At 38.2% G+C, this 22,763-nt stretch overlaps 1 protein-coding gene across 2 annotated transcripts in view; it reads left to right on the top strand.

The window, feature by feature from the left end:
- SHTN1 (shootin 1) overlaps positions 1–22,763 on the top strand; it is a 121,791-nt gene that overhangs the window by 95,029 nt on the left and 3,999 nt on the right. The window contains exons 15-16 of one of the 2 annotated variants that reach the window (XM_010388887.1): positions 4,523–4,643; positions 9,335–9,527. The exons of the other annotated variant lie outside the window; for it this stretch is intronic. Of the exons in view, the coding sequence (XP_010387189.1) occupies positions 4,523–4,643; positions 9,335–9,527 (314 nt within the window). The remainder of the gene's footprint in view (positions 1–4,522; positions 4,644–9,334; positions 9,528–22,763) is intronic. 2 annotated transcript variants of the gene reach the window in all.

Below are 22,763 nucleotides of genomic sequence, written 5' to 3'. Positions count from 1 at the left end.
AGGCTCTTTTTTTATGTTACTAATTTTATTTTCTGACGGTTGGAGAGCATGCTTTGTGTCCCTTTCTAGTCATATTTTTGCTTTTCAAACTGTGAGCTTTTGCCAGTGGAATCAGTGGCTACAGCACTCTCCAGCAGTTGCTGTCAGAGACAGATGCCTCACTTAGAAAATGTTTCAGATACTAAGAGCTCTATTCTCAGATCCTGTTACAGTCCCAATCCCAGTTATTATGCACAGTAAGTCAACAAACATGGGGGCGGAGGTACAGGACTGAATACTCGCATGTTTGTTGTTGCTGTGCTAATTATGCATTGCATGTAGACATCCACATAATTGTGGTAAACAAGATTATTTTCATCAAGCATGTCTTTAAACAGTAGACTTAACCCAGAATGGCTTAATTAGTTTGCTTTAGTTTTAAGTGAGTGGGATTAGCACTGAAGAGAGGTGTATCACTGGCTAACAGTGGTGGCCTACCTACAGAATAATGTTTTAAAGCCATTGAAAAAGCATGTGGTGATTATCTAATGGATTCTTTGATCAGAAAAGTCTGTTATTCAGTGTTCTATTAAGGAGAACTCCCTATGACAGTCTCTTTTGTTATGTTTGTGTTATAATGCTAATTCATATTCATAAAGATGTCCCCTGGGGCACAGTTCTGGTCAACAGTGAAAGAGTAGACTATACTGAGTTTGACTTTTTAAAAATTAGGTTAATTTTGAAAATCAGACGTTTCTATAGGTACATATGATAGTATTTGATTAGCCAAGATATCCCATTCTCTGAGAATGCTGGATGGTAGCAAGTTTACTGAATTACAGCATTACTCTTAAATACCTTATTCACCATAATTTTGTGCCACTTCAAGGAGAGAAATTCGTGAAATAATTTATAAATTATAAAAAAGTTTAAGACATCTTTTTTAATGCAAATTGCCCCCATCCTTCTTGCCTTGGATCTATCTTTAGATCTCACCACCTTACCTGGCATTAATGTATCACTAGGAGTTACTACCCTGACCATATTATTTCTTTACCTTAAGTTTTTTTAAAAGTAGAACTCATGATTCTCTCCCCTACTCTTTGCCAAGTGGCAGTTCTCCTCTTCCCCCATAGAAGTTTCTTTGAGGGAGGATGGACTATTTGTAATTCCCTGTCACCTGGAGCCTATAAACCACACACATTCTTATAAAAAAGAGAAAAAGAAAGCTCCTAGCTCAACCTGCCAGACGTTTGGGTCTTTAGTGGTGCTTGTTGCTGAAGTTCAGATTAGTTCGATTATTGAAGTTAGTACCCTGTAAAACACATGGTGCCAACCTCACAATCAAGGCATGTAAGAAACAATTAAGACGAACACGAAAAGCCTGTGTTTTGTGTACTGAAAAACATAAGCACTGGTACCAGGGGTTGTCAAGAAACCAAGAAACACTGTGTTTGGTTCTACTGTGGAACAGAACCGGAAAGAAGCTCAGTGTGGGTTATTTTTTGATGAAATGGAATGTGACCCAAGTTGTAAGACTTAGTGATTTGGCCTTCTGCTAAGTTAGCCCACAGGTAGAAAACAAGTCTCTGGTTTGAGGGAGTTTCAAAGCCCTATTCTATTTTCTGAGTTGAACAATTTTCAAGCCAGTTTTTAATGTCTCAGTATTGACTGACCTCTTTTTTCCAAACCTACTTCCACTAAGTTTTAAAGCTGGGTATTTTGTAGATAAAAATATGTATAGTCCATTTCTCATAGTCACAAAAGGTTTTGAGGTTTAGGAAATGAAACCTTTTGAGTCACCCCAGTTACTTAAAAAGCCACTGTAAGTGACAGTGGTGATTTCTGAAGAATAGATTGATACAAATCAAAATTCTCTTCTCAATTTCAGTTGGTTGTAAATCAAAGAACTTAAATCAACTTTTAAAAAATTATATTATGGGTCTTTTTCAGACATCTTCAGTTTTCCAGAATACCCAGAAGTTTTTGAATAGTTAATTTTGCCTGACAATTAGATTAGTCAGTATTATGAACATTTGACTAGTGTGGGGCCTAAGATTGTTAAATGATCACAGTGGTTTGAAGCAGAAAAAGAGTATTGGTTTCGGACTTGGGAAATCTAAGTGCTAGTTCCAGCCCTATCAATGACTTATTGTGGGACCTGTCCCCAGACCCTGAGGCTCCCTGAGTTTGAATTCTCTTTTCTATAAAGTGAAGGAATTATATGTACCACAGTTTCTCAGTTAATTTCTGATTCCCAAATTTTATGTTTCTAATATAAAGAGATAACTAAAATAGTCTTGGTATTTTATTAGCTGAGTTCTTCGTCATTTCAGTTGAGAGTCACGCAGAAACCTGTCTTTCCTCCACAATTGCCCTTGTATTGAAAGTTTACTCATATATTAGCTGAAGCCACCACATCTATCAGTAAATGGAGAAAGAAGTTGGGGATTCAAGGGTTAGAACGTGGAAAATGGATTCCTTCAGTAATTAGGTATGATGAGAGAGTAGCTTACTAAAGTCAAGAATTTGAGGAAATAATGCCATTATCCAAATAAAAAGCTAGAAAATATTGTGAAAGATACATTCATCAATAAAAGATATCCTTGAAAGGTATGTATGTATATACGAATACACACATAAGTTTTCTTTGAATTAAATCAAGCCATTGAGAAAAATTACACAGTGTCCTTGCTATTGAAACAATGTAGTAGTTTTACAACTTATTTTAGTAGCGATGACCTTATGTTTTTCAAGTATCCGTTTACAAATGATAGAGATGGTAAGTTTTAAAAAATTATTAATACAAATGATATGGGAATAGTTGTTGTAGTACTTTTTTCAAATGTAAAGTGGCTATGGTTCTATTTTCTGTATCTTGTCAGTATCGGTCATACCTCACAGTGTGACTCTTCTACACATAGAAGCATATCAGCAATGTTAAAGAAACCAGATTTTAATGATAAAATAACCCATTAAAGTGTTACATGTGATGTGATAGACATTTTAATATATTTAATGAATTTTCACAATAAATGAAAAGCAAAAAGAGATACTTCTAGGGAAAAAATTTGTATGCCTGATTAAAATATGAGCCTTATTTAAGTCTTTTGCAAACCAGTTGATTAGGCAGCTGACAGCAAAATAATATAATCTCCTAATCTTGTTATGTCAGTTTCTTCCCTGACAACCGGTTACTTTTCTATAACTTTAAGCAGTTAGGGAGAAACTTCCCTAAACAAAATAACATCACCTCTGTTATATGAGATTTTTAACCATTTGATTTTATAAGCACCTTTTTTGTTTTTTGTTTTATAGGCTAAAGAAGAAACAAGGGTTACCATTTTTAGCCATTAGAATTCTTAGAATCCTTCAGGTAGTTGGCAGGCAGGGAGGGAGCAGGATTAAGGCAAGTCTTTAGTGAATTCACACATTACAGAGGCTGGGAAGGTTTTTAGCCTTGGTGGACAAAAGCTGCCTTTTGGCTCTGGCATGAAGTCTGGCAAGTTACACCAGACTTGAGGTTCTTATTTCCTCTGATCAAAAGATTATGGTTCTCCTGCCTTCCTCTCCCTCCGCTGCCTCCCAAGTATATGGCACAGTTGAGAAGGACCATTTCAAAGAAATAATGGGCATCTCTTACGAAAGACTTGTTGATGTATTAAATCCTTATATATCACTGAGAAATACGTCCCCCAGTGTTCTGTACAGACACTTGACTAGTAATGGAGATGGAAAACCATAGCTCTCACTCTGTAACATACTTCTCAGAGGAGCCAGAGCAGGGAAACATGGATCTTTCTCTGTCTTCTTGAAAGCCAGTATCAGTTTCAGCAGGAGTACAGATTTATAGCATCTCTTGTTTCCTTCAGTGTCTTCTGGGCCCTGAATAATACATTAACTGTCCCCTGTGTTAGGAATGTGGAGTTAAGATGCCGACCCTTGCTTGCCTGTCTGTATGATTATAACTTTCCTTTCATACTGAAGTCAAGATGTGCTCAGTGCAGCCCTTCTTTGGGTCAGCCCCTGGAGAGCATTATGTGCCTCCTTTGACAGCTACGACGCCACGGACATCAGGTGTGCAGCCAGGGTCACCCTCTGAAGGATCAGTCACACATTTTTCAGTGCCGCTGTGATTTCAGTTTAGTAGCTTGTGGCTGCCATATAAAGATACCCTTCTAAGGTGAGTTTAATATATCAATTCTCTTCTCCACCCAGTCAACACACATCAGTCTTAATCGTCGATATGCAGGTACCTTCCCACTGATGAATTTCATACAGTCACCTCTTCCAGAAGTGTTCTTGTACTGTTCTTCTGAAACAAAAGCTAGCATTTACACCATCAGTAGCATCTTCTTAAATGATCCAACACTCTGTCTTATTGAAAATGTGCACATTTAAAAAATATTAATATATAGCAAATTCATTTTGTTTCATAATTCCATTCAAATTCTGGTAATGTTTTCATGGTTTGATTTTTATATTCTTTTGTATATTGTATTAAGACATTAACCTTTTTGTTTTTGTTTTGTTTTCACTTTAGGGGACACTTAACAAATCCACTAGTTCAAGAAGCTTAAAATCCCTTGACCCTGAAAACAGTGAAACTGAGTTAGAAAGGATTTTGCGTCGCAGAAAGGTGACAGCAGAAGCAGATAGCAGTAGTAAGCCGGTTTGAATTCTCCACAGTCCTTCTCTTCATCTCTGAAACATCTTCTTCTAAGTCTCTTTTAACATGAAACAAGCTTTTAAAAATTATTATTAAAATATTTATTTTTAATGTGAGTGAGAAGTATGGGATGGGTAAAGATATTTATGGATATCTCATAAGAACTCTTAGATATTTTTATTTATTGGTATGTTTATTTATTTGTAAGTAACCAGGCATTTATAGATCTGCTTTGTTTAATGCAAGATGCCTTTGTGTAAAGACATTCCGGAAGAGTTTTGGCAACAATATAGTGTCAAATACAGGCTCTGGAGCCAGACCGCCCAAGTTTGGGTCCTAGTTCTCTTGTGTACTAGCTGGTTGCCCTTAAGCAAATTACTCAACCTCTTTGTGCCTCAGTTTCTTCATCTATAAAATGAGAATAATAAAAACACTGCTTCATAGGATTATTCTAAAGATTAAGTCAATATGTGAAAAATGCTCAGCAATGTGCATGGCATGAAATAAGCACACAATAATTAGTAGTTGCAGTAGAAATTACACATCAGTTACAAATGCAAGAAAATCATCCTTACTTTTTGTATCCCTTTAGCTTAATGTGCCTACTTGTGAACTGAGTGACTGGGAAATTCCAGCTCTGTCACCAACTATAATGTACCTACCATCTGAGCAAATCTCGAGCTCACAGTTTGTATTTGTGTGACATTAGGTCTGTATTAGGCCTCAAAATATTTCTAGAACTGTGCGTGTCTTCAGTGGTTTCATCAGCTCGGTCATGGGAATTAATGGAAACCTTTATGAGATTTCCCCTTGTGGCCAGGTAGGCGGCCGACTTCAAAAAACTACCTTAAAGTAAAATTAATCAGGCCGGGCGCGGTGGCTCAAGCCTGTAATCCCAGCACTTTGGGAGGCCGAGACGGGCGGATCACGAGGTCAGGAGATCGAGACCATCCTGGCTAACACGGTGAAACCCCGTCTCTACTAAAAAATACAAAAAATTAGCCGGGCGAGATGGCGGGCGCCTGTAGTCCCAGCTACTCGGGAGGCTGAGGCAGGAGAATGGCGTGAACCCGGGAGGCGGAGCTTGTAGTGAGCTGAGATCCGGCCACTGCACTCCAGCCTGGGCGACAGAGCGAGACTCCGTCTCAAAAAAAAAAAAAAAAAAAAAGTAAAATTAATCAGCAACCACGGCTAATGGGCTGAGGCTTCTAGATTGAGTTCAGTCAGCTTCAAGTCGTCTATCATAACAGTTTAAATCTGGAAAATACTGAGTTACATTGACCAAATTTAAGTAGCTAGAATATTAAAGATGGGTTTTTGAACATCAAGTTCTAATGTTCAGAGAGAGATATACTCAGACAATTGAGTAAACGGATTCCTCGAATCCAGAGTGGCTTCATACCAACCAAACTTCTGTTATAAAAAAAGGAAACTTTTGTTTTCTTCTTTAAAAAAAAAAAATCAGCCATTCAGTTTTTAGGTTGGTTTGGAGGTTCTATTATTAAAATCTTACAAAGATTCTCCCCACTACTGTGCCCCCCAAAACAACTACCTCAGGAAAATTAAGGGGGTGTCAGCATTTTTTTTTCGTAGGATGGCTTTGTGAGCATTATGCAGCCTCCACGTAACATACAATCGTTATTCATTTTGTGACTTAATCAGTGCTTGAGTCATCCTTTTCATCATTTCAGCCTTAAAGTGCTCATGTAAACACTGCTATTTTTAAGGACTTTGTTGATGTGCCGTTTTAGTGCTCTGTCGTTCACATTTTGTGTTTTGCCACTGGCTTTTTTGTTCTTCCAGAAACATTCTTACTTCACTCACAAATTTGGTCAAAATGTGCAACACTCACATTTCAGAGTTAGTTTTCAATGGAAGAAGTGAGCAAAGGTTTTTATTTTAGTTAATACGGAAATTTGAATATTTCAGAGTACAGAAAGGAACACATTTCGTGTACATGGTGGGAATCTTTCATTTTATGTATTATATTCCACCAATATACAAATATTTGTATTATTTTAGGGCAGTTAGAATAGAAAATGCATATTCAGTAGAACCATTAATAAATGAATAGAAAAATGAGAACTCATTGGTGAGGTAGAGAGCAAATACACGCTAAGAGAGTGACTTGTAATTGAGTAGAAATTTCCTTTGAGTTTCCTAATAGCCAAAGCAAAAGAAAAAAAAGGAAGGAAACAAACTAACAAACTCTTATCATCTAAAAAAGAAATCATACCATTTTTTAGGTGGTAAAAACATTTTTCTATTATCAAACTAGAGGTGACTTTTACCATGTGAGTATTTTTACAAAGGCTGTGGAGGGACAAAGTGAAAATTCTATGGGGGAACCTAAGGAAGAAAGTAAAGCCGCAGAGCTGCATGGGGGGAGTCAGGTGACAGAGGTGAGGAGTTGGATAGGTTGGCGTCTCAGGTACTTGAATCTCTGGGGTGGTTTTCTTCTGCCCACTAGGGCTTATGGGAAAGTAAATGTGAGGTCACCAGTAGAGAAAGGAAACATCAGAAGAGAGACAGCCTGAGATTTTGCAGAGCTAAGATCTCAGGTTAATGGTTATCTTCCCCAGGGACAAAGGATGTTGTACCCTTTTCCTTAGGATTTTTCTTATGCATCTAACTGATGCTCCCTTGTTTTACCTAGCCTTGTGGCCTACCAAACTAACGTTTCAAAGAGCGGCAAGTGCCTCTTGGAGAACATTGGGCGGCTTAAACAGGATACAATAATAATAATCTTAAACAGTGTACATTTTTTAAAATGTCTCTTTGTACACAAGAAAAATATAAGAGCTGTAGCTTAGCTCACTACTCTCCTTCCTTTTTGCAGAAAATGTGTTGGTGTATTCAGAAGCAGATCTTTCTTACAAGGACAGATTGTTTAAAGCTAGTGTTGTAGTCAACGCTTATCCAAGGGCAGAATAGAGCTGATCAGAAGCAAATCTTGAATTCAACTTCATATTTATATTTTCAGGAACTCTAATATTAATTGATCTTTGTGTTCTGCCGTTCTCTCTTAACTGCCACAGCTCCATGCAACATGAGACTTGACATAGCTGGGAGGAAAAGGCCTTTTTTTTTTTTTTTCCTCTGAGACGAAGTGTCTCTCTGTCACCCAGGCTGGAGTGCAGTGGCGTGTTCTTGGCTCACTGCAACCTCTGCCTCCTTGAGTTCAAGCGATTCTCTTGCCTCAGCCTCCCATGTACCTGGGATTATAGGCGCCCACCATCACTCCCAGCTGATTTTTGTATTTTTAGTAGAGACAGCGTTTCACCATGTTGGCCAGGTTGGTCTCTGACTCCTGACCTCAGGCGATCTGCCCGCCTCAGGCTCCCAAAGTGCTGGGATTGCAGCATGAACCACCATGCCCAGCCGGAAAAGGCCTTTTAAATCAAAATATCCAATAATGTCCAAACTTGTCTGCCTACAGAGTATAGGTGAATTAAATAGGGAAGATAGAAACTAATGCTTTGTGAACTGGGGCTTCCACTAGAACAGAGAGGTCCTGTGTCACCTGCATAGAGCAAGGCTCAGAGAGGTGTCCAACAGAATGGGTTCACAAGTTTTTAGTCTCTCTTAGGTAGGTTGTTCAAATTAGACCTTCATTTTTAGAGTTGATATGTTACATTGTTATATTGAGTACATCAGGCACATTAAATCCAAATGTAAGAATAGCATTCCAGAGCTTAATACCAATAGTCAGGGATTAGCTAGTATTTTGGATTATACCCACTAGCACTTTCCATCTTAAGATGATCTGACATTTGTTAGGGATAGACACCCAAGTTTTGTGCTCTTCTTACTGGCACATTTCAAGGTTATCCTGTCACTTTATTTCTAGAAATAGTCATTTAATTTGCATATTTGTGACTTATTTCATAAATCTCTTTGTTTTAAAAGCATTTTCCTTCTGAAGTTTCAAGAAGTACTTACTAGAATCATGCTTTGAGGAAAACTGACTAGGATAGAATCTTTCCACCTAAAATTAGGGACTGGCTTCAATGCCCAGAATTTTTAGGTTGATATGCCAATAATTCCAGTAACATGTTTTGTTACTGTCTTTAAATCCTGTCCTAAAGAGCAGAAAAGTCCAAAAGGTAAATAGCCAAACTCTTTCCCACTTAATTTTTATAATTTTGTGTCTGTGTTTTAAGAGGAAATAAATCCACTTACTTCTCATTCACATTAAAATGAAAATGTTCATAAAAGCTGTTTAATGCTCAAGAAGCCTTCATGAGCCTTTTTAGAAAGAGCCTTTTGGCATTGTTCCGTTTTCTGTTTAAAATGCAGAGCTGAGTTTTGGGAAGAATTAACTCTTGAGAGGCAAAATGGTTCAAGTAGGGCTGTCAGAAAGCCATACTCTATGAGAGGAAAAGACGTTTCACAATTCCAGTATTACTAAGGAACCTGGTCAGTGAGGGAATTGTGGCCTGGGATTTTGTGTTTTCTTAAAGGTTTGTACGCAATTTCTCAGCGTGGTCCTGATAGATTGAAACGTAGTAGTACCACCAAAGCACAGCAGATTTCCAACAAGAACATTTTCCAGCATGCTCTTGAAATTTTAACTAACGTGGCCTTTTCACTTCTTGAGGGATTTTCAGCTAATCTGTTTTTCAGTACCATATTAATAAGCATCATACAGAATTATTAAACTTGAGGTATGTGTTTGGTTTTAAGGTCCAACTGGGATATTAGCAACCTCAGAGTCCAAATCCATGCCAGTGTTGGGTTCTGTATCCAGTGTAACAAAAACAGCCTTGAACAAGAAAACTCTGGAGGCAGAATTCAACAGCCCGTCCCCCCCAACACCTGAGCCAGGTGAAGGGCCCCGTAAATTGGAAGGATGCACAAGTTCCAAGGTTACGTTTCAGTAAGTAACGATGCTCTTTACTAAGTGGTGTCTAGAAGAATCTGTAATGACTAACTTGTGTGTTTCTTTGATTTGTTTCTCTTTAGAGAGATTTTGATTTGGCTCGCCAATAAATTCTCTTCTTCTTTTCATTTGATGGGCCAGCTTTTCATTCTAGGCTCCTAGCTAAGGGATTTCATTCAGATCTAAAGCAAGTACCATGTACAAAGAGAATTACTTCCCCTAAACTGGTTTGGTAATCAGGTTCTTCTACACAAAGAATTGATCTGGATGATACAGACTCTGCATCAGGAGACACTTAATCAGTCTTCCAAGATTAAATACATAGATCATCCCTCTTAATGGTTCATGAGCAGCCCAAGAAGATACTAGATCTTTCAGAGGCTACTTAGAAGGGCACGTTTTTACAACCTTCTTTTCTAGTCTTCAGTTAAAGATGTGCCTAATATTGCTCTATCCTGAAAATGAAAACATACGATATAAAGAGTTATCTGTATAGACTTGCTTCAGAGTGGCACTTTGATTGTCAAAGAGTTAATCCTGCTATTGAATGTGTTTCAGACAGATCTAGTGGAGGATCAATTTGTTTTATAACAATGGCAGCTCTTTCTGAAATTAGTCTACAGTTTTGCTTTAGTTCTCTTGCCAGGATGTCAGCTAGTTTGTCACTTAAAGAAAAGGAAGAGGTGAGACAAATCAGATCAGCCGAATATTGTAATCATGGTTAATTGAACCTCTGATTTCCTATCCTATCAAGAGAGAAAGAACCCCTTTTTTGTAACCCTAGCTGTCTTAGCTTAAAAGGTGAAACCTGGACAAATGAAGTTGAAATTCAATTTGGATCTATTTTTGCCCACTGATATTTTCTTCCTGTCTTGCATTCTCTCATTGCTACTATTAACTTTTTTTCTCTTCTGGAATGAATGGCCTTCTTTGCTGATTTACAGTTTTATCTAATTTCACTGTGTTTAAAAGGACATTTTCTCCTGTAGTCATGTGTTTCCTTTCTTTTGACTAGAGTCATTTGAACAGTTCTAACAGAAAGATGATCTATATTCATTCTTCATCTTTCCTATTAAATTTGTTTAACACCTAATTTGACATCAACAATCTGGCTACATTTGAACCAATATCCCGACACAAAAGCAATTTGGCTGAGACAAGTTAGTTTCTGATAAATGCTTCAGTGTGTGTGTGTATAGATTTTTTTCCTTTACCATTTTACACAGATAATCTGAATCAGAAAATACTGCAACTCCTTCTTCCTTTTGTCTGCCTTTTGTTCTCCAAAAGTAAGTGGAAATTACATTTCCAAGAAAGGAAATGAAATAATTGCAGGCCCAAGGTCTGCAAAATGTGTGTTGAATTGACAGTGAAAAGGATCCATGTGTTGACAGACACAGTTGTTAGAAGCCATAAAGGCGGATGTGAAGCTCAATTTATTTCTCATCTTGCTTGTTCAATGACTGCTTAAGAGACATATTCCAATTTAATTTATCTACTTAAAGCTCTAATCCAAATACTGTGGACTGCTGTATTAACTTTTAAACTGTGTAACCTAATGCTCGATTATTTGGTTCTTGACATTCTTTAGCTAAATAAAATAACTGATGCTGTGTATTTTCATATTGACAGTAATTTATCAAATAAGAGCACCTTTCTGGAAAAATCTGTTTCTTAAGTATAATTAGACTATCCAGATTGAATCTGAGAATTCTGTGTATGTATAGGGTAATTATTTACCCAGACAGGCACACTTCATTCATTTCTGTTTAAACCTTTTAATGACTAAAAGAAGTTTAACTTAATGTAGTTACATGTAAGCTTTAACAGTTTGTATCATTTGTCAGAATCCCCTGAAACTGGCCTAGCTTCCAGGAATGAGAAGGGTTATTTTCAGTGCTGTTTCTGGCTGGCTTTGACTAATAAGTACTCTATTATACTAACCACATTGTCTTACTTTATAGACTTGGCCTGTCAAAGCACTTTGAAGTCGGGTCAGCAATTAATAAGTAAATTATTTCCTTTGCTTTTAAAAACTGTCTTTGCATTCTAGTAGTTACACTTCTGTTTCGATCTGTGGCAACACCACCGTTAGTGTTTCAGGTGAGTGGCACTATTGGCTTTTGACCTGAATCATGGTCAAGGGAGGATGCCAATGACAGTCGGCTCTAATTCAGACATTACTGCCCCGACATATGTATGCATGTGCGCGCTCTCTCTCTCTTTCTCTCTCACACACACACGCCAGCCCCAGCCACTGTAACTTCCCTTCCACCTCCTCTTTGGCCTCTTCGTCCCAGTACCACTTCACTCTAGGCCCTTTGCTGCCTGTTGTGGTCTTCTCTAAGAGCTGCATGGCTTACTCCCTCGCCTCCATGAATGTGTTGCTCAAATGTTATCTTCTTAATGAGGCCTACCCTGACCACCCTATTCAAAATTGTAACTCCTCTTCCCTTAAGCTCTGATTCCCCCTTATCCTACGTCATTTCTCCCTAGAGCAGTTATCACCTTCTAACTTACTATATACTTTATTTATTATATTTATTGTTTTATTTTTTCTCTCCCCCGCTGGAATGTAAGCTCCATGAGGGTAAGAATTTTTTCCTGTTTTGTCTATTGGTGTGTCTTACACACATGGAACGATTCCTGCCATATGGTAGGCTTTCAATAAATTCTTTTTGAATAAATGAATGAATGAGCACATTTTCAGTATGAATAAAGCAGTAGAATATCAACTACAATACTTAATCAGCATTCTCCCATTATTCGACAGTCACATAGGCACATGAGCTTGATATTAGAAGTTTTTGTTGGTTGGTTGTTTGATTGAATTATTTGGTTTTAACACATTTTTTAAATGCCTGGAAACCATTTATATTCAGCTCAGTCTTGCATATCTTTTTTGCCATTGTACCTACTCCAGATTAAGTTACCAGAGACAACAGAATACCCAGTTGTAAAAGAAAGATTCAGCTGTGCTCACTTGATTGGCCTCAGATGGGACAGGAAAGTTTTGAAAACTGCCAAGAAATGTTTTAAGTGTAAAGGTAGAGACAAAGATGTTTTCTGCGTAAGATCTTCACTTAACCAGAAAATTAAATAACATCACACTATACCTAGAAAGTTTTTTTTCTTTTAATAAATTCCTAAAATCAACATATGTATAGATTCCATATAATTGAGTAACTCCTCTCTGGTAAATTATAAAGTCAAAGATATACTGATTTATTTCCTAGGGACCTATAAGAAGGCAAGAAACACTTCTAATGCTTAATTATAAGGATTAATTAAAATTAGTGTTCTTGTCACCAACGTATGCAAAGCAAGGGGTTTTTTTTGTTTTGTTTTTAAGAGAAAAGAAGAAAAAGAAAGGAAAAGATAATCAGGGCTTGGGAAAGCCTAATTTATTCTGTTTCTATTTTAATAATAGCTTCAAAATGTGTCCTGTTAATTATTTCTAATAAGTATATACCATCTAATCCTAGTATCTTAAATCTCACAGTGAATGTGAATGTTATGAATTCCAATTGGTTATAATTTAGATCAGAATTATGCTCATCATGTCCCTTTATGCTATAAGAGGTAAAGGGCTGGCCAGGCACATTAAGTGCAAACCTCATTTTTGCTTTCATGCTCTTTCTGTTGATTAAGATTAAGTCTGATAATGTTAAAATATAGTAAGATATTTTATTCACTGATTCAGGCCAATGAATGGGTGGGAATCAAAGAGAGAAAATTCTAAATTATAGAATTTTTTTTTTTTTTTTTTTTTTTTGAGATGTAGTCTTGCTTTCTCCCAGGCTGGAGTGCAATGGCATGATCTTGGCTCACTGCAACCTCAGCCACCCGAGTTCAAGCGATTCTCCTGCTCAGCCTTCTGAGTAGCTGGGATTACAGGCGCCTGCCACCATGTCCAGCTAATTTTTGTAGTTTTGGTAGAGGCAGGGTTTTACCATGTTGGTCAGGCTGATCTAGAACTCCTGACCTCAGGTGATCCACGCCCCTTGACCTCCCAAAGTGCTGGGATTACAGGCGTGAGCCACCACGCCTGGCCTAAATTACAGAATTTTTAAAAGAAACTCTTTTACTTTCAGACAGCTATAATACCTGGCCATAGAATAATTAAGTGTTGCCCAGGGTCAGAAAAACAATGATTTGTATTTTAATCAATAAAAGCCTGTAGACAGGACAAGGAGTAACAAGGAAACAATGTAATTCATTTTCTAAGCCAGTGCCTGTCCACATATGCACAGGGTGGAAAGCAGCATCCAGTTATTTCCAAGACTCGAACTCTAAAATCAGACAGAGTAGGGTTCAGATCCTGGGTCTGCTGTTTAGATATTTGTGACCCTGGGAAAGTTACGTAATCTATGACTGAGTTTCCTGGTGTGTAAATTGACGGTAGTAATGCCTGCCCTGTAGGATTGTCAAGTAAGTAAGATCATATAGGAAAAGCATTTCAATAAATTACTTTCCTATCTTATCTTACAATTATAATGCTGGGATAATGGATCATCAAGGACCAAAGCTAAGACACTGGACCCCCTGGGTTTTTGACTGGGCCAGATGACTTGGACAAGTCGTTTAACCTCTCTGTGTTCTGTTTTCTTTTTGTTGTGTTTCTTCTAATCTAAAATCGAGGCAAGTAGATTATGTACTGTACAGAGTCCCTTTCAGCTTTCGAATCCCAGTAATTCCTAGCAAATGTGTTCACTTGGTAAAGCTGTTCACAGTTAGGATAAGGAGTAAGAGGCACATATTTCCTAGTTACATGTCTCTCATTGTAGTTTTTATAGAAAAACACAAACCCAGAAATGTAAAATAATTAATTTTTAAAATACATCCTCAGAACTGACAAGTCCAAATCAAAATGACTGACTGTTATCTTTTAGAGTAGTACTGTCAGGGGTCAGCCCTTCACTATTGCCCCAAGTGCTTTTAGAGGTTAGAAGTACCTGATCACAGGCCAGGCATGGTGGCTTACACCTGTAATCCCAGCACTTTGGGAGGTTGAGGCAGGCGGATCACTCGAGGTCAGGAGTTTGAGACCAGCTGGGCCAACATGGCAAAACCCTATCTCTACTAAAAATACAAAAATTAGTCGGGCGTGGTGGCACATGCCTCTTGTCCCAGCTACTCGGGAGGCTGAGGCGGGAGAATGGCGTGAACCCGGGAGGCGGAGCTTGCAGTGAGCTGAGATCGCGCCACTGCACTCCAGCCTGGGCAACAGGGCGAGACTCCATCTCAAAAAAAGAAAAAGAAAAAGAAAATCCAGTATACGTCAGTGTGGGTCAGATTGCCTTCCATTTTAATCCTATGTGAGATATCTGAAACATGTTAACTCTTATCAACAGAATGCCTAAGTCTGATGTTCTTGGTTGATATAGGTATAATAAAGGAAAAAGCATGTTGGGGGGAAATGCCAAGAAACTTCCATTCTGTGTGTGTATGTTTTAAGTTAATACTTCTATTACTCTTTATTAGTATATATTCATAATAAAATAATATCCATCTAAGAGGAAATGTGCTGAAATTATAGTAGGCAGGATGTATATGTTAGTTATAGATGGAGGCTCTCAGTAATGGAACCAGCTTCCAGTTTGGGGATGGAGAGTTTTGGAATTTGCTTTTGTGTTGTTGTCACTGTATTTCACTAACACATATTAAGCCAGGTGCTTTTGTGTATTATTTTAATTCTCCCAAACTTATAGATTGGACATTATTCCCATTTTACAGATGAGAAAACTGAGGCTCAGTGAGGTAAACAACTTGCCCAAAATTACACTTCTAGTTGACATTTAGTTCAAATTGCACTTGAACCTTTTAAACTTTATCTCCAAAGCCAGTGCTTTTTGAACTATGGTGTACTGCGTTTAGTGTCTTAAGAGCTTAAGGAAGGGGAAAGAAAAGAATGACCATAAGATTTCTTCTATAGGAGGTGATGATTCTGCAGTTAAGTTGCTTCATTGACCCTAAGATACTCACATCCCGTTCCTTAGACCCTACATACTTACAGGGAGTTTCATGTCTTCCTTTTCTCATTCTCTAAGGCTAACCTAAGCAATTTAAAGATCACTTGTCAAGGGAGGAAAGTGTTACCCAGTAAAATAGAGTTCTGAAAAGGAGAGCCTATCTGAATTAGCAAAAAGTCTTAAAGAAGACTTGGAAAGAAATTATTTCAGTCTTTTTCATGCCAAATGTCCAATAAAGGGCCATGCTTCAAAATAAATTTTAGAAATTAGCCTGTCAGAATACCAGCCTTAAGCTACTTTAGTCTTCAGCATAAGTTCCATTTGCACATTTTTTTATTTTATTGAACATTTTAACCATGCTGAGAAATAGTTTTTTCCCAGAAGTCAAATACCTTGAAAATTTCTGACCGTAATCATTGAATTAGAACAATGCTTTTACTAAATGATAGTATGACAATATAAAGGTGAATCACTATCTGTGAATCTAGTTTAAAAACATACATTCTGGCCGGGCGCGGTGGCTCAAGCCTGTAATCCCAGCACTTTGGGAGGCCGAGACAGGCGGATCACGAGGTCAGGAGATCGAGACCATCCTGGCTAACACGGTGAAACCCCGTCTCTACTAAAAAATACAAAAAAAAAAACTAGCCGGGTGAGGTGGCGGGTGCCTGTAGTCCCAGCTACTCGGGAGGCTGAGGCAGGAGAATGGCGTAAACCCGGGAGGCGGAGCTTGCAGTGAGCTGAGATCCGGCCACTGCACTCCAGCCCGGGCGACAGAGCGAGACTCCGTCTCAAAAAAAAAAAAAACATACATTCTAAAGCCCCAAATACATTTTATTATTGTATCCACTTTATTCTATACCTTTTTGAGAGAGCTTCATGTTTGGTCAATTACTGGTTAACTCCTTTGAGTTTGTGTTTATCCATTGGTCATTATGTTTTAGGACATTTTTATTATAAAGAGAGGCGGGACACATGGGCCTTCAGTATGGAGGAGGAGGTGAGCAGATCTTCAAATGTGTCTGCATCACAGTCAGGCAGAAGCTTAAGAGTATCATGTTTTCTTGCCATCTTGCTTTTCTCCTGAAACCATCTTATCTGAAAGTGGCCCTGCTTGTCTGAATTAAGCTTTTTCATCCATATTCACACTTTTTCAATTAATTACTTTCAGGAAGGTGGATATCCTACTAACAGTTGCAATTAGACAAGGCAGTCAGCCTCAAAGATGATTTTTCATTTTATCTAGTTACTTCTATAAAATCTTACTTCAAAAGGGAAAGCCCCTTTGCAAGGGAATTCCTGTTCCATTTTAACAGTGGTTTGCAGTGCTTTCATAGCTGTGTCATCTTGGTCATTCTCAAAGATCCTTTTAAGCCACAATTAATTGCCAGAGACTTTTCAAGTTAACATTTTTCTAATTTATCATGCTTCTCTTCACCCCAGGTCCCCTCAAAACTGTAAGCTTTATCAAGCTCTTTTAAATTTCCTTTGTAACTGCCAAACAGGCAGTTAGTTTGCTTTTTCACTTGGGGGAGTTAAAAGAGGTTGCATGCTGCCCTAGAAGAATTTAAAAAACAAAAACCCATGTAGCAATTATAAGACTTCAATTTCAATAGAAAATTGTTCATTTCCAGTGAAACCATTTTTATTTTAATTTGCATTTAATTTCTATGTCTGTGGTATCTCTAAATACATGTGACTGTTGGCCCCACACAGATTTATTTTTGTAAGAGTTCACCTTGTTTGGGCCATTAACTGAAACCAAAGGGTAGTTGATAAAAGATAAATTTTAGATGTCTCTTGGTTGGTGTGACCAGTCAAACATTTCCATGAAAGAAAAAAAATCTAATTGCCTTTCAGGTTTTGAATTAAAAGTAAGATTGATTTTTATCATTGTTTGACCTCTAACTAGTCTCTTCATTCAGTATTTCTAATGTGATACTAATGTAGAAAAATGAAATAGGAAAGTACAGCTTTTTAATTTACTGGAGCTAGATGATCTGAGCTATTTTATTTTATTTTGTTTACTTTCTGTAATCCTATGAAAGAGTATGAGCTTTTGAAATACATTAGCAAATAAAAATTGAGATTCTTAACTTCTTTAGGGAAACTTGGCATAAAATTATTCTCTGAAACTAATTATCTCAGCTGGAAATTAATATAATTGGCCATATAACCATTCCTTAAGAGAGGTTTGGGGTCACGTTTTGTTCAAATGGAGACTGGGAAAGTTCTTTCAGTCCTGGGATGGAAAGGAGTAGATTTTCTTCCTGGCTGATACTCCTCCCCCACCGTTTCCTCATAACCTCCGCTTCTCCGCTTTCTTTCTTTCTCTTTTGTGTGTGTGCATGCGTTTGTGCGTGTATGTGTGTGTGTGCACGCGTGTATGCGTGCGCACATGAGCGCCCATCAGGGAGGGGGAGGGAGGGCACCTTCCCTGTACTTAGTAAACATTTGTTTCTGAGAAGAGACTACCAGCTAGCAGAATGAACTGCATGAACGTTACTGCTTAATCTGATGCTCTTATACAATTAAAGGATTTGCTCTGCTCTCAACTGTAATCTTAGTACTGCTGAATTGTGTACTGACACTGCAGGAAACAGCTCTGTTCAGCAAAGCGCTGCTACAAAGGTTCTCCATGTGCGCCTGTACATGGACAATTAAGTTTTAACAACAAAATTAGCAGAACAACTGGATGTTCTGGAAGTTGAGATCCCTTCACTTCATTTTTTTTCCTCCCCCCGCTGCCAAGGAGTTATCCTGTGGACTGTCCGAAAGATCCGCCTGTCAGGATTGTCTTACAAGTGTTCTGAGTTGCTGTGCAAACAGCAACTTCCTCCAGATTAATTGTTGAGGATGTATTACACCTAGTGTAAAAATGACTGTTAAACTGCTGTTGAGTAAATCTCAAAATTACTGTTAAAATGCTGCTGAGTAATTCTCAATTTTCTCAGAGAATTAATTGCCTTCTAACATTTGCTTCCAGTTGCAAGCACCTATGATTTTTAAGAGACTTTGTATAAAATATATCATTTCTGCATAGAGAACCAAATTGCTTTTGGTACACTGTGGTTTTCTTAACCATTTTTCAATAGTCTCTACAGTGTTTATATTTCCTTTTATTTGTGTATAGTGGAGTAGAGGGGAGGTTTTTTATTCAAATAGAAGAAGCTAAAGCTCAACTGCAATGTCAGATCTCAGAATAAACTGACCCAGTTTCTGAAACCCAATAAACACATTTCATTTGCAGTATTCTTTATTATATAGCTCTATGAAAAGTAATTTGTGATTTCCGATCTTAAAAGAGAGTTTTAAAAATACATAGTAAACAGAAAGAAAAACTATTACATTTAAAAAATATTTTCCTGAAAACATAGAATGAAAATGCAAGTATTTTGTGCATGGCAGCTGTTTTTAAGGAGCAAATGTTATATATGGTGAATTTTGTGGAAGACTTTATGTCTCTTAAAATATTTCTTGTAAATAACATGGCTTTTATTAGCTGGAATCTGAGTGGATTTTCCATGATGACTTAATGTTGTGCAGAAAAAAAACGAAGCCTAAGGAAAGGATCACCCACATTTCAGAATCTTTGGCTGAGCTGAAATCATAGTTCACTCATTGTCAGTGTTGCTTTTGCTGTGAGAATAGTCCAGATTCCTGAACCTCGTTGTGCCAGTGTATTTTAGATTCTGTAAATGTGTGCAGTCCAGCCTACACTAGAGGAATAGGATAATATTCCTACAAGGTACAAGGCTCCCTAGCATTGCATTGCGGTCTGGGAGGTAAGCTGTGTACTGGGATGCCTGTGCTGCAGTTACTCAGCTAAAAAAAATATTGCTGAGCATAGACACAGATCTTTGCCCAGCCACTGTTACTTACGTTAAAAAGGAATTCTTGTTCATCTTGAGAGCAAATCAGCATATAGAGGCTGATGTCAATTTTCAAACACAGCAGTATTCTGTAGTTTAACAATGTTAATAATTAAATCTACTTTTTCCACAAATAGAAGTGGACCCAAATTGACAAACTAATACATTCTTTGAGCTAAAATGAAGTTTGGAAAAAGTACCCAAAGCAAAAAAGAACTGAGCTTTGTTCTGCCTTTATTATATTTAAAAATACTGCTGGAATCGGTAGTAATTTAGAAAGTTTCACCTTAGGTTTGAAACTTTATTTTGTGAAGTTTTGGATAAGTTTATTAAAATCTCCTGAAAAATAGGGTTTCCAAAAGAAACAATCAAAACTACCTCTGCTGTAATGCCACTACTGTTCACTGCAGTAACTGTATAAAGGGCTTGGAAAAAAATAAGAATGCTTATTTTTACACCAGAGAAAATATAAAAGCGACTTCCTCTTTGGAGTTTTTCCAGGAAACGACTTTATAAAGACAAATTTAAATCTTTCCGTTTTCTGTCCTTGAAGGTGGTAAATATGATTGCAGTTTTATCCATTTTTATTGTAAATGAGACAGAGTTCAGACCGTCCGGCTGTGCGTCATTTGTTGGATGGCTGCCACCGACTAATGCAGACATCCCACTGGGAGACCAGAGAAGAACTATACTTTGATTCACCAGATTGTGTTAAATAGTCCAGCTGTTGCGATTTGAAAGATAGTTACCTCAGAAGTGAAATAGAAATGAACTTGGCATTTATGCCTCAAACCATTTTTATACTGTTTGGCAATCAGCTTTTCAGAGGTAGCATTTTATAAAATAACTCTCACCGCTTAAAAGTTCATTCACTGTAATGTTCAAAATGTCCCACCTTTATATTATCAGTAAAATTAAGCTTGAGTGATATGCAGAATTTGCATGAAATAAGCATTTCCCCCTTCATTTCATGAGCTTTGATTGTATTCAACTGAGCTTAGAACCACGTCGATTAGGGCTCTTTTGGGCATTAGTTAATTTGAATTGCAGCCGAAATGTTAGCTAGAATGTTGTTGAATATAATTGGAACGTGGAAAGTTGATTTTGAAAGGAATTTCATTGAATGCAAACAATGATGTGCTTTTTAAAAATTAGAATGCTGCACTTTCGTCTCTTGTAACACAGTCTGAGAAATCACTGAGTCCCTATATAAAGTTCAGTGTTGGCATGGCCATTGCCATCGTTCTGATTCTTCCGGTACCAGTACGGTTTGGAGTCAGGTCTTTCCTTTTACTAGTAAGTTGCCCCACCTGCTCAGGCGCCATATTTAGGCTCTCTTGCAGTAGGGGCACAGTAGCTGCTTTCTAAAAGGTCACCCAAGTTGTACTTGGGCACCAGGCTTCATAGAGTGGCATAGATTCGTGTATTTCTCCTAGCTTTTATCTTGCTTTTTGGTTTTTGGTTTTGTCTTGAAATAGCCTTTGAGTACATAGTCTAATATGACCCATGAAAAATACCTATATGAATGGATCATAAATGACTACCAGTATGTTATGGTAAGAAATGGGAGGCTGAGGCAGGAGAATGGCATGAACCCGGGAGGCGGAGCTTGCAGTGAGCTGAGATCGCGCCACTGCACTCCAGCCTGGGCGACAGTGAGACTCCATCTCAAAAAAAAAAGGGTGGGGGGGAATATTGGACAGGAAATCAAGATTCCATTAGTTTAGTCCTGTATCTGCTATTAACAAGTTGTATGCTGATTTAACCTCACTCTTCCCTGGCCGCTTCATCTGACAAATGAAGAGGTTAGACTAGCTCACCATGGTGATCCCTGTCAGCCCAAGTATCCCACGATTTTAGTTTCACTTTATAAGTGATACTTGTGAAATTTAAGTTTTTACTTGCAGATTTTGCGGCATGCAGGAGACAGGTTGCCATTAATTTTTATAAGTACGGACTTTTAATTCCTTATTGTGGTCTTAGTCCTTAGATGTTGCATTAAAGTAGAAAACCTGAACAGAATGACAGTATATTACAACTCCTATTGAAGTGTTGCATTTGAGCTTCTGGGATTTCTCCCTTGGGGAGAAGCTTCATATTTAACCCTCTAGAACCTGCCACCATGACTACTAGAGTGAGAACTTGGGTTCTTGGCACCATCACTGATGCGGCTCTGGGGCCTTTCCCATACAATAGGAATGAAGGTAGAATGAGGCCTAGGAGAAGGAAAAGCCTCTCATTCCAGGAGTCTTGGGCAGCTGCCGGTGGGAGCCAGGAGTGGACCTAGTGATGTCAAGCCAGAAGGAGCTACAAACCACAGGGGAAATATTAAAAAGGAGGGATAGCTTGAAGGGGTAGACTTTTTATTTACAGATCTGGAAGATAGAGATGGAAACAGGGATTCAGAAAGAATGAAATCAGTAAACATGCCAAAAACTAGCCTGTAGCCTCCTGTTTCTAGGAGAAGATGCCTTTGACAAACAGCATGCTGTCATGGAAAAGGCAGAAACACAGAGACAGGAACTTCTGACTCTTGTTCTGAGTCTGCCACTGATGAGTCATGTGGCAGACTCAGAACAAGAGTTCAAGCCCCATCATCCTCATCTGTAAAAGGACAGGTCAGACTAGACGATTGCCCTGGTCCCTTTCCACCTTCCATTGGGATTCAAAGGCAGTGGTCATTATCCTTGAGAAACCAGTCACTCTCCCTCCATGCCTAGCTTCAGAAAATGCCCACTGCACCTAGTTCAGTGATAACAAAGGGGTCCTCAAATTGTAGCCTATAAGTGACTTAATAATAGATTAATCTGCAGTCAAGAAGCTTGCTTCAGGGCAGGGAAATCATTCTTTGGACTGAGACAATTCTAGGGCAATTTCAGCCTGACAATACTAGGTTTATGAGTTTTCAGTTCAATCAACATCCATGCATTGCTGCTGTGGAGCCCAGACAGCACTTCCTGGAAATTTTTAGCCCTGAGCTGATGAAGAAAGCTTTTTCTAGGATCTGTGCACCACCCCTTCACCTGCAGACACACACGAGCATGGAAACATCCATGGTAGTTCTACAGAAGTGATGAAGGTTAGTATGGGTTGATGGAAGTTGCTCACCTAAATGAGAGAAATACTACCTCCTTTGCATGCTGAAAGCAGATTGGCTGGCTTATGTAAGAGTGGGCCCAGGCCCAAGATGGTGAAGCCATCATACTGGTGACTCGACCTGCAGACTTGGATGGAACTTTCCCTGGAACCTTAGCTGGGCTGCAGCTTTATTTCCTAGAATCCCCTCACTCATTTGTTTTCAGTTTAGAATTGCCCACAGATAAATCTGCATGAGATTTAGAAGGCAGAAGTGAAGTAGTTGTCTTAAAAAAAACTTTTTTTAACCCTCG

This window comes from Rhinopithecus roxellana, chromosome 11 (assembly GCF_007565055.1).
Source record: "Rhinopithecus roxellana isolate Shanxi Qingling chromosome 11, ASM756505v1, whole genome shotgun sequence".
Classification (NCBI taxonomy): Eukaryota; Metazoa; Chordata; class Mammalia; order Primates; family Cercopithecidae; genus Rhinopithecus; species Rhinopithecus roxellana.
The sequence above is the reverse complement of the archived record's forward strand: the minus strand, read 5'-3'. Positions and strand labels throughout refer to the sequence as shown.